Genomic DNA, 18,462 nt, shown 5'->3' on the forward strand with positions numbered 1-18,462 from the left:
GGAAGCACCAGACTCAAACGAGTGCAGCGGAGGCTTTCCACGAGCAGTTCAGATGGTGACCCTCGTGGTGACATGTGGCGTGGTCCATCAGCAACAAAGACACCTGGCTAAATGCGTCTCCGGGGATCCAGTGGTCTGCTTCTTCATTCCGTTTAAACGTTTGGGCTGCACGCTTGGCCAAACCGTTTGAGGCTGGGTGGTATGGAGTGGTGCACACACGGCAGATTCTGTTGGATTGCATGAATGACCTGAACGCTGCGCTGGCAAAGGCCGTGCCATTATCAGGAACAAGCACGTCTGGGATGCCATGTTTGCTAAACATCAGGCGAAGCAGCTCAGCCATGGCCTTTGTGGTTGTCACCTGCATCCGGTGCACTTCCATCCATTCAGAGTGGGCGTCAACTATTGTGGAACATGGACCCCCGAATGATCCGGCAAAGTCGCGGTAGACACGGGACCAAGGTAGGCCCAGCCATTTCCACGGGTGGAAGGGTGCCGCTGATGGCAGCTTTTGGTGTTGTTGGCATTGCATGCACCATTGGGCCAACTTCTCTATGTCGGCGCCTATCCAGCGCCACCAGACGCAACTGTGGGCTGATATCTTGGGAAAATCCCAGGTGTCCATCGTGGAGGTCGCAGAGAAGCAGGCCGTGTTCTCTTCCTAGTGCCTTACCTTCAGGTCGTCCGGCAAGGTGCAATGCTAGTCCCCATACAATATAACGTGGCAGACGCGGAACAACTGTGGGTCTCTCTGGGGACAAGCCCAGATTCAGGACGCCACGACAGGCAATAACATCATCGGCATCATCAGTCTGGCCGGTAAGGGGAGGCAGCTTAGTGCATCCACCTGGGAATCTTCGTCCCGGAATGGTGCTCCAATATGTATTTGTAGGTGACCAGCAGTACATCCCAATGTTGGATCTGTGAGGGGGGGCAGCAAAGTTGCTAGGTTGGGGACGAAATGAGCCCCAAAAACAGACAAAGTTCCATCAGCCATTCCGGGATGGGGCCCTGATTAATTGCTCACACCTTGTCCTTGACCAGGTGAAGGCTGTGGGTGCCATGCGGTATTCCAAATAAGTCACTTCAACAGCGTGGAATACACATTTCCCTCTGTGGAGGCGAACCCCGTGATCGAACCATCAATTCACCAGACACGTGCTTTCTGATATGAACAGTGGTTTTAATCTACTTACTACAGAGCCAGCCTGTTACCCGTTGATGAACTCTCGGTGAACTGCAGGCTGACCCTGGACAAGGGTATTTATACAGCAGCACAAGGGGGAGGAGTTGTGGGCGGAGCCAAGGGTGGAGCCCTGTACAAACTCCTGAGCATTCCCAGAGCTACTCCCCCTAGTGGTCGGATAACGCTACTGCGTTTACAAAGATACAGTGTGAATTACCAAGTTACATTCACCACACCCCGGCTGTCTCAAAATATCGGCGAACCGTGGTCAGGTTCTGCAAATGTTCCTGGTTGGAGGCCTCTGTGATGAGCATGCTGTCCAGACAGACCGCCACATGCGACAAACCTCACAGGATATTTTCCATAACCCACTGAAATACAGCACAAGCAGAGGAGACCCTGAAAGGTAAATGAGTGCATTTGTACATCCCATGTGTGTATTCACCATAACAATTTTTGGGACCGTGGGTCCAAATTTCAGTTGGAGGTACACGTGACCCATATCCAGTTTTGTAAATGTTTGGCTGCTGCTGATCTTTGCGTAGAGGTCCTCTATGCACCGGAAGGTATAACGTCCAAGCAAGATACTCTGTTTACTGTCATCTTATAGTCTATGCAGAGGAGAACGGAGACATCGGGCTTCTTTAAGGGTACGACCGTGGCCACCCATCGGAGAACCACAAGGGGCGGATTAGGCCCAAGCGCTCCAGTTCAGTGTCCACCTTTGGTCTTAAAGCACATGGGACTAGTCGGGCATGAAAATAGTATGCTTGCACCAACGGGTTGACACTGGTCTTAGCCCCGCTCCTCAGATGCTGCCGAGAACCCCCCGGGACACCTCTGGGAAATTAGCCAAATGCTCTCTGATCCATTGGGATACATGCGGCTGACTCGGTGTCAGTCGAGGCGGAGGTGCTGCAGCCAATCAAGGCCCAGTAAGCCCGGCCTGTCTTCGGGCATCACTGTCAGTGGTAGACTGGCTGCCTGTTGTCCGTATTTAACTGGGGGCCGCCTGTTGCCCGTATTTGACCACCCTCCCCCCCCCCTCCCAAAGGTACCAGTGATGGCCAGCCGGGCATCTGTATCGCAAAACCAGGGCCTGGATGCCGGATCTGATCTGGTCAAACGTGCGGAGGTTGATCATGGAAACTGCTGACTTTGTATTTAACACCATCCGAATGGGGCAGCGGTTCACTTGGAGCATGCTATGGATTGGCTGCATCTTTGGTGACGCTACATAGTTTACTTGCCGGTCTGGGTCATCATCATCAAAATAATATACTCATACACAGGAAGGGTAGGCGTGCCTGGCAGGGGGTTGGGCCTTCTCTTGGGCGTCTTGTCGCCTCCGTCTTGGTGGCCTGTTGTTAGCCCACATCCACTCGATGGGTCCTTCTGATTGGGAGAGACTGCTTGACGGCCCTCCAGAGCCCTTCGACGCCGTTCTGGCTCCCTGTGATAGCGGCTGCAAGGCCGGGGCCCGCCTCTTGGAAGTGGTGCAAGGCATACAGCCGGGCGCCCAAGGTCAGGACCACCATCCCTTGGAGCTCCTGGACCTTCTGCTCTGCACTTTTGCGGGAGATAGCAATCTCCACCGCTCGTTGCAGGTTTAAGTGGGTTGTAAGCCTTGGAGCTGCCCATTGTAAAAAACGGGGCTATTTTCCCCGTTTAGACACTTTATTCAAAGCGTGTCAAGTTGAATAGCCATGTGTTTCTCGGCACTGCGAGTGCTGGGGGACTTTCTTTTGTGAAGATTGCGCCCCGTGTGTCCAGTGTATGGGGGTAGGTAAGACTTTTGATTAGACTATAAGTTGCGCCTCCACAAGCCATGAGCAGGATAACCGTCTGCCGTTCCACACCGATTATGGCATTCTTCTAAAAAAAGTATTGCATGGCTCAATGTATTGCTCACAGTCATCTGTACCAGCATCAAATGGTTCCAGTTTCCCTCTACGTGGGATGTCTGCCAGTTGAAGAGTGGCCTCCTGAGATCTTTGAAAAGTGGTCAGAGTTTGCAACTCCACTTGATCCTCGTCACCAGTGTAGAATCCGCACAGAATGACCACGAGGAAATGGTAGGTAGGACGCAAAAACTGGGTTTATTAACATACCAAAACTAGATTACCGTAATCCTCAAAGGGTACTCCCACCCTGACCTTCACTTAGGTCGGGGTTCTTATACTGCACAGGCTCCCTTTATTAAGGTGAAGCCCCGCCCCATTACCAGAGGCTCTCGTACTCAGCAAAGGTCACGGGGAAACTAATGGTCCATACACTATGACCTCTGTGGGGGTTGTAACAGGACCACGACCTCTGTTGGTTCACCCTCCCCCTTCAGATGTCCTGCAGCTGCTCAGTGACATCCTTGACCCTAGCACCGTGGAGACAACATACCATCCTAGTGTCATGTCTGTGGCTGCAGAAACATCTATCTGTCCCCCTCACAACAAAATACTCTATCACTATTGCTCTCCCACCTGGCATGTTCCTCCGCCAACACCCGCCACCCTAACCTGTGCTGCTGAGCCACACGTGATGCCGTGGTCTTGGTTCCTGCTTCATTCCCTGATAAACCAGCTTCCCCAGCACTATCCAAAACTGAAAATCTGTTCTAGAGAAGGAGATGGACCCAGGGGACTTTCACTACCTGCCTAGTGCTTTTCCCTAGTGTGCCAGTCAACCATTTCCTCATTTGTGCTATACACAAAGATCTCAGTCCTGCGTATGCTCCAGTGGCTCTAGCCACAGTTCCAAAACACAGATTTCGAGTAGCTGCAGCTGGAGAGACTTCCTCCAGTAGTCATTCTCAGATTCAGAGGATTAATGCTGGCAAATGCTGACAGTTTTGCTGTCAATGCTACAGGAAAATTCACTTAAGATGAATGTTTTGTCAACAACAAATTAAACACCCATCCAGAAGTACACATTAACATGCGTAGGTTCAATGAGGACTCGTGAAGATGATTTCTCCAAGATTGTTCAAGCCAATGGGTATCAACGGCAGAAATGGCCTCAAGTAAAAACATTGAATCGCTTCTTTATATCATTTTCTTTGTACTCTGTTTCCTGCTGAGTACTCTGCTTCCTGCTGGATGCAGCATTTGCGAATCTTTACAACCATCCAGTTGTTTAAACTGATTATCAAACAGAGCCGTTTTTCACCATACTGTTATTTCCTATCTTTGTTTTTCGCCTGCCATAACTTTGTAGTAAACAACATTTAGACACGTTCTCATAACATATTGCCACCTATTACAGAAATCCTCAGATATTAACCGCCGCTGTGATAAAAAGTGCGTTTTTAAAAGTTTCTGTTTCAATATTAATAAGTCTAATTATTTTCAAGAAACCAGCTTGATACTTCCTACTTGGCATTTCTCCATCCTGCTTATTTATTTTATGTGTCTATCTTTACAGTGCAATGTTCTTGGTCCTGAAATTCATTCTTCTCTCAATGTTATAACACCACTGAAGAGAAAAGATAGTATTTTCAGATGATTTAATACAATTCCGTTTAAAAACAGGCTGCTATAAAGACCCTGGTGGCAGAGTAGTTGAGTAAACTGTAGTTTATTCACGGTCAAAGGAAACGGCTGTTACAACGTCATATACACAAAGCCCCACTCAGGCCTACCAGGATGGCAGTCCCTGTCCGGGCCGGCTAGCTAGTGGGGAAGCTTGTATTCCCCACGGGGAGATCGATTGGGGTATCCCTGGGGGCCTCTCCGAAGGCTCCCCTCCCGTAGCCATCTGAGGGGGGGGGTTCTTCGTCGCTTTGCACACACGGTTGTGCTTCAGCCAGTGGTGGGGCTGGGTTGGGTGGTGTGTAGCGACTTATTGATCGCCTTTTCCACAACTAACAATGGAGGGACACTGCCAAGGGTTTGGTTCATTGTCCATGAGGGCGGCTGCTCCATATCAGAGGTGGAGTCATCGTCATTCTGACAGACCGGATGCTGGTCCATGTGCCTCTCGACTACATAGTGGTACCAGAGGCTATGGGAGGTATCGATGAGCCTGGCGCGGCTTCCTCCGAGGCGGCTTCTCTGCCCTTGCACGGTTTTCTTTTGGATTCAGACCTAGTACAATACGGGGCCCCGTTTCTCCAACACAACCCCAGGGTGCCAATGGGTGCTGTCACCAAAATTCCGGATATATACGGTGTCCCCCAGTTTAAAACTTCTCCCAGGCGTACGGTGGTCGTGGCATTTCTTTTGACTACCTTTCCGCCAAGACTTGGAAACATCAGGCTCAGGTGGGTTTGGAGGTGGTCGGCCCATTAATAGCTCCATCAGTGCTACTCCTGTTGTGACAGGAGGCATGGTCCAGTAATAGAACACAGGAACCTCGCCATCTTGTACCCAGGGATTCCCAGGTCTGTTTCCGCTAGCCTTGCTTAAATATTTGAACCTTCCGCTCTGCCAACTCATTTGAGGACACGAGGAATGGGGCAGTCCTGATGTTCCTTACGGCATTGGTGTGTATGATAGGAACTCGTCGCTCATGAACGGAGTCCTATTACACATGACTAATACCTCCCGTATCCCGTGGGTACGAAAAGCATGCCGTAATTTCACAACAGTAGCTCTCGAGGTGGTGGTGGTCATCCGGTGAAAATCCAGCCACTTGGGGCCAGATTCTCTTCCTCCCGCTACCAATAGCGGAGTTACCGATGAGGCGGAGAATCCAGTCGGGATTGGGATCAAGTTGGGATCAAGTTTCACGCTAGCTAGCAAGGAGAATGCAAATGAGTCATTAAGACCCATTTACATCCACTAATGGGCCGGGCACCATATCTTCTGGGCTCTCGTGATTCTCCGGTTCTCTGGGCCAGGAATCACGTGGCCAAGAATTACAACCGGTCCTGACAATCGTGGCCTTGATGTGATGGACCTCACAGTGGGCCAAAGGGGTAACTCTTCAAGGGAGTTGCCCCAAAAGTCCAGAGGGCCACAGTCCTCCCACTGCCCTTGCAAGACCTGTCCACCCAGACCAGAGACCTCAAAGATAAAGAGACCCCCCCCACTCCCAAAGAGATCCCCAAAGTAAAGAGACGCTTGTCATTGCGGCTAGAGCACTTCAAAATTATTCACCCTTGAAGGGGGATGAATGGAAGATGAATGGGAGAACATAGTCTGCCAAACAGAGAATCTTGCTCTTGGAACCGGCGTCTAGGAGGACCCCATGAAAAACCCGACATCAGCGTGTAATCCCACACAGGGATGCCCTGTCCATCCCCAGGCATGGAGTGAGGCCGATGGAGGGAGCTTCTAGTGCTCCTGACATGTTGGCACCTTTTTACTGCACTCCCAATGTCGCCATTGATTCCTAGCCACCAGGCATGCTTCTCGCCAGCATCTTCATCTTTGAAGTCCCTGGGGGTCCACTATGGCCAGCATCTTCATCTTTGAAGTCCCTGGGTGTCCACTATGCAAGTCCTTCATGATCGACTCTTGACTCGGTCGTGGGACAACCACGCAAGCTCCCAAAAGAAGGATACCATTCTCCACACTTCATGATTGATTTCGGGTTGCAGGGGAGTTTCCCTGTACGCCACCATGTGGAATGATGTGGCGAAGTTTCGCCAACATGGAATCCCTCTAGCTCCACAAATGAATCTGTGTGGCTGTCACTGGCAGCATATCCATGAAGTTCAGTGTCACCATGGAGAATTCTGAATTCTCCCTCTGTGCACCCAAACAGGCACCGGACTGTGGCGACTAGGGGCTTTTCACAGTAACGTAATTGTAGCGTTAATGTAAGCCTACTTGTGACAATAAAAAGATTATTATTATTTTTTTAAAGGATTATTCTTACAGTCCAAAGATGTGCAGGTTAGGTGGATTGGTTAAATTGCTAAAAAGGTTAGGTGGTGTTACTGGGTTTCGGGGATAGGGAGGAGGCGTGGGCTTAAGTAGGGTGCTCTTTCAAAGGGCCGGTGCTGACTCGATGGGCCAAACGGTTTCCTTCTGCACTGTAAATTTAAATGATATGATATGACTTTGTCCTTCATTGGTGTGTGTGTGTGGGGGGGGGTTTCACAGGTAGCAGGAGACAACTTCAGGCAATCAGCATGTGCTATTTTGCACCCCCCAGTGATGCTGGAACGTATACTTATACGTCACTAATAAGGCCGAGGACTGGATTAAGCAGAGGCTATGAGGGGAAAGGAAATTCCCTTGTCCTCGTTGAAAAGGCCCAGCAGAGATTTATGGTCTGTAATGATAAAAAAAGAAAGTGGCAGCCATTGACATATTGATGAAATCTTTTTAAAGAATACATCACTGCCAAACCTTCTTTCTCTATCTGGGCATAGCGGCATTCTGCATCCGCTAGAGTCCTAGAAGCATACGCTAGGGGGGCGTTTGTGCCATCGATGGGACAGCACTGCTCTGATTTTGTTTGAGAAAATATTTTATTAAGGCATTTATAATTTTAAACATCAGGTTTCAACAAGAACAGAACAATATAACCACCACAACCCCCCAGTAACAAACCCAAGCCAGCATGGCTTACACAAACAGAACCTCCGTCCCCAGCTGCACCCCCCCCGCCCAACAGTTTAATTTATCTCGAAGAAGTCGATGAATAGCTGCCACTTTCGGGCAAACCCCTGCAGCGATCCCCTCAAGGCAAATTTAATTTTCTCAAGTATGAGAAACCCCACCATGTCGCTAACCCATGGCCCGACTTCGGGGGTTCCGAGTCCCACCATCCTAGTAGGATCCGTCTCTGGGCCACCAGGGAGGCAAAGGCCAGGACGTCGGCCTCTCTCACCCCCTGGGCTCCCAGATCTTCCGACATGTCAAAGATCGCCACCACTGCATCAAGTCATCCCCTTCAGGGTGGGCTACATACAAGGCCCTGGCTCTAGGGCGGCATGTTCTTTGATGATTCTGGCGGCCTGTACTTCGATGATTCTGGCGGCCTTGGTTACCACATGTTCTGCGACCATGGGCGTGGCAATGCCGCTGCCACTCCCCTTGTCCTCGGGGGAGCTGCCACGCTGGTCTGTGGTTGGCCCTTGACCATTTAATCTGGACGTAGGGTTGCGCAGTTGGTTGCTGTTTTGTTGGGTATCTATTTATGTGAGATCGCTGCCCTGAGGGCGCTGTATTGCTGAATGAGGGTTGAGCAACACTATGGACGCTGTAGTCAACAGAACTCTGGAACTCCTCAATCCCCTGGTCAGCATTCTTGCGAGACAGGGCTAGCTCGATGGCTCTTTTCAAGTCCAGAGTAGTCTCCGGCAGTAATTTCTGAGTGGCCACATTGTTAATCCTGCACATCATAGAACATAGAACAGTACAGCACAGAACAGGCCCTTCGGCCCTCAATGTTGTGCCGAGCCATGATCACCCTACTCAAACCCACGTATCCACCCTATACCCGTAACCCAACAACCCCCCCCTTAACCTTACTTTTATTAGGGCACTATGGGCAATTTAGCATGGCCAATCCACCTAACCCGCACATCTTTGGACTGTGGGAGGAAACCGGAGCACCCGGAGGAAACCCACGCATACAGGGGGAGGACGTGCAGACTCCACACAGACAGTGACCCAGCCGGGAATCGAACCTGGGACCCTGGAGCTGTGAAGCATTTATGCTAACCACCATGCTACCCTGCTGCCCCAAAGTCTCTTAACATCTCCGAGAGGCATGGACCAAACTCTCAATGCTCACCTAGTCTTTGCAGCCAGGTTAGAAAGTCCATACTGACTCCCACGGAGTCGGCACCGCAGTATTAAATCGGTACTGTTACATAATCATGGACAATTTCGGGTCATAATACAAAGAACAGTACAGCACAGGACAGGTCCTTTGGCCCTCCAAGGACCTGGAGGAGGTTCCTTGTGCCGTATCTCTCTATACCCATCCCAACCATGTTATTGTCAAGATGCCTTTTGAATGCCGTTAATGTATCTGCTTCCACAACCTCCCCTGGCAACGCGTTCCAGGCACTCACCATTCTCTGCGTAAAAATCTGCCTTGCACATCTCCTCTAAACTTTGCCCCATGGACCTTAAACATGTGCCCTCTCTTGGCTGACCCCTCCACCTGCCCATCCACTCTATCCATGCCCCTCACAATGAGTGACCAACCCCATTAGTTCATCAAAGGACTTTGAATCCAGGGCAGCCGAGTACTTTACGCTTTTAATTATGCCGAAGGTTTGGGCCCCTCAAGAGGGTCAGGAGGATTACCTTCCATCGGCCCTCTCCACTAATGCTGCTAGCCTGGAACTACCACATTCACTCTGCGTATTGGGCCTACAGGCCTACATCGAAGGCCTGTAACTTTAGAAACAGCGGCATTTTCAAACTTTACATAGAACATAACAGCGCAGTACAGGCCCTTCGGCCCTCGATGCTGCGCCGACCGTGAAACCCCTCTAAAGCCCATCTACACTATTCCCTTATCATCCATATATCTATCCAATGACCATTTGAATGCATTTAGTGTTGGCGAGTCCACTACTGTTGCAGGCAGGGCATTCCACGCCCTTACTACTCCCTGAGTAAAGAACCTACCTCTGACATCTGTCCTATATCTATCTCCCCTCAATTTAAAGCTATGTCCCCTCGTGCTAGACATCACCATCCGAGAAAAAAGGCTCTCACCGTCCACCTTATCTAATCCTCTGATCATCTTGTATTCCTCAAATTAACCTTCTTCTCTCTAACAAAACAGCCTCAAGTCCCTCAGCCTTTCCTCATAGTGGAAATTACACTATTGGCAACATTCTGGTAAATCTCCTCTGCACCCTTTCCAATGCTTCCACATTCTTCCTATAATGCGGCGACCAGAACTGCACGCAATACTCCAAATGCGGCCGCACCAGAGTTTTGTACAACTGCAACATGACCTCATGGCTCCGAAACTCAATCCCTCTACCAATAAAAGCTAAGACATCGTACGTCTGCTTAACAACCCTATCAACCTGGGTGGCAACTTTCAGGGATCTATGTACATGGACACCGAGGTCTCTCTGCTCATCCACACTAACAAGAATCTTACCATTAGCCCACTACTCTGTCTTCCTGTTATTCCTTCCAAAATGAATCACCTCACACTTTTCTGCATTAAACTCCATTTGCCACCTGTCAGCCCAGCTCTGCAGCTTATCTATGTCCCTCCATAACTTGTAACATCCTTCTGCATTGTCCACAACTCCACCGACTTCAGTGTCATCTGCAAATTTACTCACCCATCCTTCTACGCCCTCCTTCAGGTCATTTATAAAAATGACAAACAGCAGTGGCCCCAAAACAGATCCTTGTGGTACACCACTAGTAACTGGACTCCAGTCTGAACATTTCCCATCAACCACTACCCTTTGTCTTCTTCCAGCTAGCCAATTTCTGATCCAAACTACTAAATCACCCTGAATCCCATGCCTCCGTATTTTCTGCAATAGCCTACCGTGGGGACCCTTATCAAACGCTTTACTGAAATCCATACACACCACATCAACTGCTTTACCCTCATCCACCTGTTTGGTCACCTTCTCAAAGAACTCAATAAGGTTTGTCAGGCACGACCTACCCTTCACAAAACCAATTTGACCATCTCTATCAAATTATTCCTTTCCAGATGATTATACATCCAATTTCTTATAAACCTTTCCAAGACTTTGCCCACAACAGTAGTAAGGCTCACTGGTCTATAGTTACCAGGGTTGTCTCTAATCCCCTTCTTGAACAAGGGGACAACATTTGATATCCTCCAGTCTTCTGGCACTATTCCTGTAGACAAAGATGACTTAAAGATCAAAGCCAAAAGCTCGGCAATCTCCTCCCTAGCTTCCCAAAGAATCCTAGGATAAATCCCATTCAGCCCAGGGATCTTATCTATTTTAACACTTTCCAGAATTGCTAACACCTCCTCCTTATGAACCTCAAGCCCTTGCAGTCTAGTAGCCTGTATCTCAGTATTCTCCTCGACAACACTGTCTTTTTCCTGTGTGAATACTGACTAAATAAACTCATTTACACCACTCCTATCTCCTCGGACTCCACGCACAACTTCCCACTACTGTCCTTGACTGGCCCTACTCTTACCCTAGTCATTCTTTTATTCCTGACATATCTATAGAAAGCTTTAGGGTTATCCTTGATCCTACCTGCCAAAGACTTCTCATGTCCCCTCCTGGCTCTTCTTAGCTCTCTCTTTAGATCCTTCCTAGCTAACTTGTAACTCTCAAGCGCCCTAACTGAACATTCACATCATCATTACATAAGCCTCCTTTTTCCTCTTGACAAGTGTTTCAACTGCTTTAGTAAACCATGGTTCCCTCGCTCGACCACTTCCTCCCTACCTGACAGGTACATACTTATCAAGGACACGCAGTAGCTGTTCCTTGAACATGCTCCTAAGTCTTGCCTCATCGCATCATAATTGCCTTTCCCCCAGATATGACTCTTGCCTTGCGGTATATACCTATCCCTTTCCATCACTAAAGTAAACGTAATCGAATTGTGGTCACTCTCACCAAAGTGCTCACCTACCTCCAAATCTAACACCTGTCCTGGTTCATTACCCAGTACCAAATCCAATACGGCCTCGCCTCTCGTTGGCCTATCTACATACTGCGTCAGGAAACCCTCCTGCACACATTGGACAAAAACAGACCTTTATCGAACAGCTGCTGTGCAGCAATATCCCAATGCAGCTGGGACATCCAGAATCGTAATCACTGCTTTTACCTCGTTGCCTTGCCAGTATAAAGACCTTGGTCGCAGAGTAGTTGAGTAAACAGTAGTTTATTCATGGTCAAAGAAAAAGGCTGCTATGGCTGCATATACGTCCCAGTCAGGACAACCAGAGTGCTGTTCCTTGTCCGGGCTGGCTTTTGTACAGTCTAATTATAAGCCCCAGCTAGGTGGTCCTCTGTCTACTAGTGGGGAAGCTCGTATTCCACGAGTTCCATAGGGAGATCAATTAGGGTATCCACGTTGGCCTCGTGATGGTTATTACAGATGCATGCGCAGTTCGAGCCTATTGCTTTGTGACATAATTTGAAGCAACAGAGCAGGTACCGGCCTGGACCAAAGATGGCACATAGGAAATCAGTTGGGCAACAGCATCCTTTTAATGTGCACTCAGAGCAGAATTGTAATCATCCAGAACAAATTTGGTTTCGCAGTAAATCCTCGTTCTCTTGGGTAGAACGAGTCTGGAAAGTGAGAGCTAAGGATGTCAATTCTAGGCCTGAGTGAATTAGCAGCTGAAACTACGGGTGCCAATTTAGGAGCAATAGAGAATGCTAAAGTAGCCAGAATTGTAGCAACATGCAAAACACAAGAGGGTTGCAGGGATAGGAGGATATCACAAAGTTAGTATGGATTCCGGAAGGTTAATGGGGGTTGTTGAAGCTGGAGAGGTTGACAGAGATAGGAAAGTAGAGGAGGTTTCCACATAAGAGTATCAGATTTCATTGTGGCTATGGATGGTGCCCATTAACGATTGCACTGTTCAGTGGCTTCTTCTGTCATGAACTTGTGGTGAGCCCGTCAATGGAGAAACAAATGAGAGAGTAGATTTCTCGCCCTCCATAGTTAAAAAAATGCAAATTTTGAAATCCGCACATGCATGGCCCCTCTGCACGCCTGTATGCAGTGATTGATGTCATCGGCACATGTGCAAAGTGGTACTGCAAACTGGGGACAGCAGTGATGACATTGGATTTCTGCAAACGTGCGGAGCAGTATACAGAAGCACTGTTGGCAGCCATCTTGCATTGGCAGGAGTTACATTGTGATAAATACTGCCCTGCCTTTGTTAGAAGTAGAAGCAATGAATATATCACTATTCTTACAAACTGCACCAACCTCGATTTCAAATTGCCATTGCTCTCTGGATTAGAGCAATGCGTTCAAGGGGTTTATCTCTTACCTCCAAGATGTTTGGGTCAGTCTGACAACTGATAGCAATACAACTTCCAAGAAGCAGTGCAATGATAATTGACCGCAACAGAATATGGTCCAGCAAACTGCGCAAAACCTTTTGAGAGATTTTGTCTTCCACACTCCACTCATCCTAAAAATGAAATAAACTGAAGTGAATTATCAGAATCAATAGGCAGTGGAGGGTTGCTTCAAGCACCTGAAATACAAGCTTCAATATATTTTGCAATGGAGTTCTGAATCAAAATGAATATGGGCTATTTATGAAACGTAATCTAGATCAAGAAATCTTGCAACAAACCAGGAAGTGTTATGTTAGAGAGGGATAGACATGGAATTACATCTAATTTAGTTCTCAAATCAGGAAGACTAAGTATTGAACATCAGGTGTTACAGATTTATTAAATATACAGCAATACAAGAAAGAATAAAAGGTAATGTTAAGGTGTTACAAGAGGCCCTCTTATAACACCTTAGTGGGTTGGAGATTCAAATCTGTTACAGTCGGAGTGTGACATTTTGTGTGTTTCAACATTACATAGTATAGCTTCATATAAAGGTGAATTTTAATGAGTTACTTCTATCATGGTTATGGGTTTAGAAAACTCCAAAGTATATCATGGAGTTCACCTGACCCACAACTTTTAATAGATTTTGGTTATGGGGAGCACAAGGGCCCACTTTACAGGTGTGATGCAACAGAGTATTTTTAAAACAGAACAATGTTTATTCTATGAATCCAGTTAACATTTTATAAACACACAGTAATCAGTTTATCAACTACCAACCCTGACCACCCCCCAAAAGATACAGTACTCTATAGATAACCCTTAATAACTTCCCAAACAACATCCAGAAGTTAAACCCTTTTTAAATAAAGACAACAGGTTAAATTCTCTACAGGAACAGATATTACGTTGAAATCATCAAGTGATTTGGAGACATTCTTTAGATTGCAGAGAGAGATCATAACATCTTCTTGCTGTGAATGCAGCTCTCCAAGTCTGAAAATGAAACCAAAAATACTCTGCAGCTGCCAGCTCAAAACAAAAGTAAAACGCAGAGCAGAGCCCAGCTCGACCCACACAATGACATCACTGCAGCTATTTGATGAAACACACTTTTCTTAAAGAGACTCTCACATGACACTTCCCATGTTCCTCATAAATAAGTCTAGTGCTAACAAATTATTTTTCCGAAGACCAGTACACGCCACCCCCCCCCCCCCCCCCCCCACGTTTCTTATCAGTAATTTCAATTTTCATACAAATACTACTCTACCAAGTGAAATCTCTAGTTATAAATATATACTATTGCTCACTACTCTCTGCTTTCAATAAGGATGGTGTTTTTGGAGTTGTTTTCCATTGCAGAACAAACTGCTCACCTGCACCGATAAAACAACTGATTAAAGTCCTGAGGCATCTCAGGAAGGGGTACGGTGCACATTCATGATAACCCTTAACGGACTTAACTGTGTATGAACCTGGTTTGTATTCCCTTGAATTTGGAAGGTTGCGAGGTTATCTAAATGAGGTGCTTAAAATTATAACAGAATTAGATAGGGTAGATATAAATCAGAATCCAGACCAAGGGACTACAATTGGTCATTCAGAACTGAAATCAGGAAACAATTTTTTTCACAAAGGGGAGTAGAAATCTGGATAAAATATTCAAGACTGTCACTGACAGGATTTTAATAGGTATGGGTATCTATCAATATGGATAAAAGCCATTTACGTGGAGTTGAAGTTACTTTAGCTAGGTTTTCATTCGTAACCGGGGTTATCACTAATCAATGGTGGCTGGATGTATTCCAGAAGTTTCAGAACAGGAAAGAGTGCTACCACTGGATTGGCCACCTTGAATCGCCCCAGTCTCATCCCGCCCACCATTGGTCACCTGACACACCCCATTCTCATGGTGCCCCAACTGCCTAAATCCAATCAAAGAGAAATATATTTTTTCAGGACATTTCAGACTTTTCAATATCTCATTGGATAATTTCTGTCAATCAAACAAAGTTTCTGAAAATCTCTGATATGTTACTGATGCCCCTGCGTTTTTTTGCATTAGTTGCTTGCAGCAGTATCGTTTATAATTCTGGAGGCACAGAGGGGATAGTGGAGGACTGGAAACCCTAATCATTATAGAGTTTCAATAATGCGGACTGTAGCTATTAAGAGAAAATTTGTGGTCACAATGTGTTCTTAGAATGAACCAGAATTGTTTTGCTCGACTCAAGGTGACGCATGAGACTCTCCTGTGAGCTCTTCCCCACAGATCCTCTACCTACATCTTTTATAAGTGTTCTAACCATTTCAACACTTATATAATCACTAAACATGGGCTGGATTCTCTGTCCCATCAGATTTCTGGTTAAGCACGTCGGCGGGATGCTCCGTTTCGCCTGCTGGTCAATGAGGTTTCCCATTGTGGGGCAGCCCCACGCTGTCGGGAAACCCCCGGGTTGCTGGCAAAACGGAGCATCCCGCCGGCAGAGAATCCAGCCCCATGTTCTTTTACGTTTACTTACAGGTCTGGAGATTCTCCGAATTCAGAGGGCCGACCCACATGATCCGGCCTGACAGGACTCGAGTGCCAACCTGACCCCGACCTGAAAGCAGAAGAGGCCCTACCCTGACCTCGCCTGAAACTCGTCCCACATCTGGAGCGCCCAACCCGGCATCCGAAAAGCCCGACCTGGCTACCGAAGCACCCAACACGACCCAGAGAGGCCCACCCAGCACTCGACATGGAGGCCCAACCAGGCCTAGTTGGCCTGATCCAAGGAGCACCCGCCCTGACCACCAGCGCTGGAACGGCCCACGTTCCCGACCCGACCTGGAAAGACCAAACACCGCATAATCACCCTAAAGCAGAGAATACCCCACGTGAGGACCCGAACACACAAATAGGAAGACCCAACCTCGCAGAACCACAGGACCCGACCGGATCACGAACATGCCCTCGCGGTGACCCCAAAATCACAACCAGAGTCCAGGATCCCTCCAGATGCAATTGGTTACCTGCCACAAGGTTATGCTCCTCTTTTTGGATCCCGTGACCACCCAGAAGCAGCCAGACCTAGGAAACGCGGGAAATGCGCCGTCTGCAGGCGAGACTGAAACAACGCGGTTTCAAGTCTCCACTCCCAGCATATGTCTAGCAAACGCCCAAGCGATCGAAAACAAGCTGAACGCTAAACTTATCTCTCAAAGGCAAGTGAGAGGCTGCTGTGTGCTCTGTTTCACAGATATATGGCTCACCCCCGCCTCATCGGACTGTGCCATACAACCAGAGGACTTCTCAGTTCACCGGATGAACAGCGCGGCGTGCTCGAGCATGGCGAAGGGTGGAGGGTTTGCCTCCTCATCAACTCCCTGCTGGTGCTCAGGTATGGTGACCCTGGCGACGTACTGCTCCCCGGACCTTGAATACCTGATGGCGAAGTGCCGTCCATACTACCTTCCGCGGGAGTTCACTGCTGCCATCATCACAGCAGTCTACATTCCACCCCAGGCAGAAGAAGAAGGTGCTTGATGAATTGTGCACTACTGTAAACAACCTGGAAATGGAATAGCCTTGTTCATCGTGGTCGGGGACTTCAACCAGGCCAACCTCAAAAGTGTACTGCCAAAATTCCACCAACGCAGCTCCTGTCCCACCAGGGGCCCCAACATCCTTGACCACTGCTACACAACCATCAAGGAGGCCTACAGCTCCATCCCACAACCACATTTCGGAAAATCAGACCACATGACGGTGCTCCTTCTCCTGTCAAAAAAGCAGAAACTTAAGCGGGAGGATCCGGTTAAGAAGGTTGTACAATGCTGGTCCGAGGAAATGAAAGAGCTCCAACGCGACTGCTTTGAGTTAGTGGACTTGTCCATATTCAAGAAATCGGCAGCTAACCTAGACGAGTATGCCACTACCTTCACAGATTTCATCAGTGTGTTGAGGACTGCGTGCCAAAGAAGGTAGTACCTGTGTTCCCCAGCCGGAAACCATGGTTCAACCACGGTACGGCAGCATGGTCGCACAGTGGTTTACAATGGTTAGCACAGATGCTTCACAGCTCCAGGATCCCAGATTTGATTCCTGGCTTGGGTCACTGTCTGTACAGAGTCTGCATATCCTCTCCGTGTCTGCGTGGGTTTTCTCCAGGTACTCCGGTTTCCTCCCACAGTCCTAAAATGTGCAGTTTATGTGGATTGACTATGATAAATTGCCCTTCGTGTCCAAAAAGCTTAGGTGGGGTTACGGGGATAGGGTGGAGGTGTGGGCTTAAGTGGGGTGCTCTTTCCAAGAGCTGGTGCAGACTCTGTGGGCCAAATGGCCTCCTTCTGCACTGTAAATTCTATGATCTATGAACCGGAAGATCCACTCCCTACTGAAGTCCAAGTCTGAGGTGTTCAAGACGGGTGACCCTGACCTATGCAAGAAATCTAGGTACCACCTCCACAAAACCTTCAGGGATGACAAGAGAAAATACCACACTAAGCTAGAGTCATAGACTACTGACACAAACTCTTGTTAGTTGTGGTAAGGCTTAAACAATATAACGGGCTACAAAGCAATGCCGAGTGGAATCTTCGGCAGCAGAGCACCCTTCCCTGATGAATTCAATGCATTCTATGCTCGTTTTCAGCAGGAAGCAAAAAAATAAATAAAATATTGATGCCCCATACCCCAATAGCCTCGGAAGCACCCATACCTACAGTCAGTCTCAGAAGTTAGATTGGCCTTCTCAAAAGTGAACCCACGGAAAGCAATGGGTCCTAACGGAGTCCCTGGTCGTACACTCTGATCCTGCGTGGACCAACTGGCGGATGTGTTCGCAGAGATCTTTAACCTCTCCCAACTCTAGTCCAAGGTTCCCACCTGCTTCAAGACCACTACTATTTTGCTGGTACCAAAGAAGAACAGACAACATGCCTTAATGACTACCGACCAGTGGCCCTAAAATCAATTTTTATGAAGTGTTTCTAGAGGTTAGTTATAAGACCACCATCTCCAACATTCCACATTGCCTTGATCCATTGCAATTTGCATACCGCACGCAACCGGTCCACAGCAGACGCCATCTCCCTGGCCCTACACTCATCCCTGGAGCACCTCGACAAGAAGGACTCCTATATCAGACTCCTGTTCATTGATTATAGCTCGGCCTTCAACACCATAATCCCAGCCAAACTAATATCCAAACTCCAAAATCTAGGACTCGGCTCCTCCCTCTGCAATTAGATCCTCAACTTCCTGACCCATAGACCACAATCAGTAAAGGTAAACAACATATCCTCCATGATAGTCCTCAATACCGAGCTCCGCAAGGCTGTGTACTTAGCCCGCTACTCTACTCCCTAT

General features: G+C 48.0%; 1 protein-coding gene across 3 annotated transcripts in view; it reads right to left on the reverse strand.

Moving 5' to 3' along the window:
• LOC119966396 (cation channel sperm-associated protein 4-like) overlaps positions 1 to 18,462 on the reverse strand; it is a 188,347-nt gene that overhangs the window by 105,559 nt on the left and 64,326 nt on the right. For all 3 annotated transcript variants that reach the window (XM_038798007.1, XM_038797997.1, XM_038797988.1), the window contains exon 3: positions 13,085 to 13,228. In XM_038798007.1, the coding sequence (XP_038653935.1) occupies positions 13,085 to 13,228 (144 nt within the window). The remainder of the gene's footprint in view (positions 1 to 13,084; positions 13,229 to 18,462) is intronic.

Source organism: Scyliorhinus canicula, chromosome 1 (assembly GCF_902713615.1).
Source record: "Scyliorhinus canicula chromosome 1, sScyCan1.1, whole genome shotgun sequence".
In the NCBI taxonomy this organism is placed as follows: Eukaryota; Metazoa; Chordata; class Chondrichthyes; order Carcharhiniformes; family Scyliorhinidae; genus Scyliorhinus; species Scyliorhinus canicula.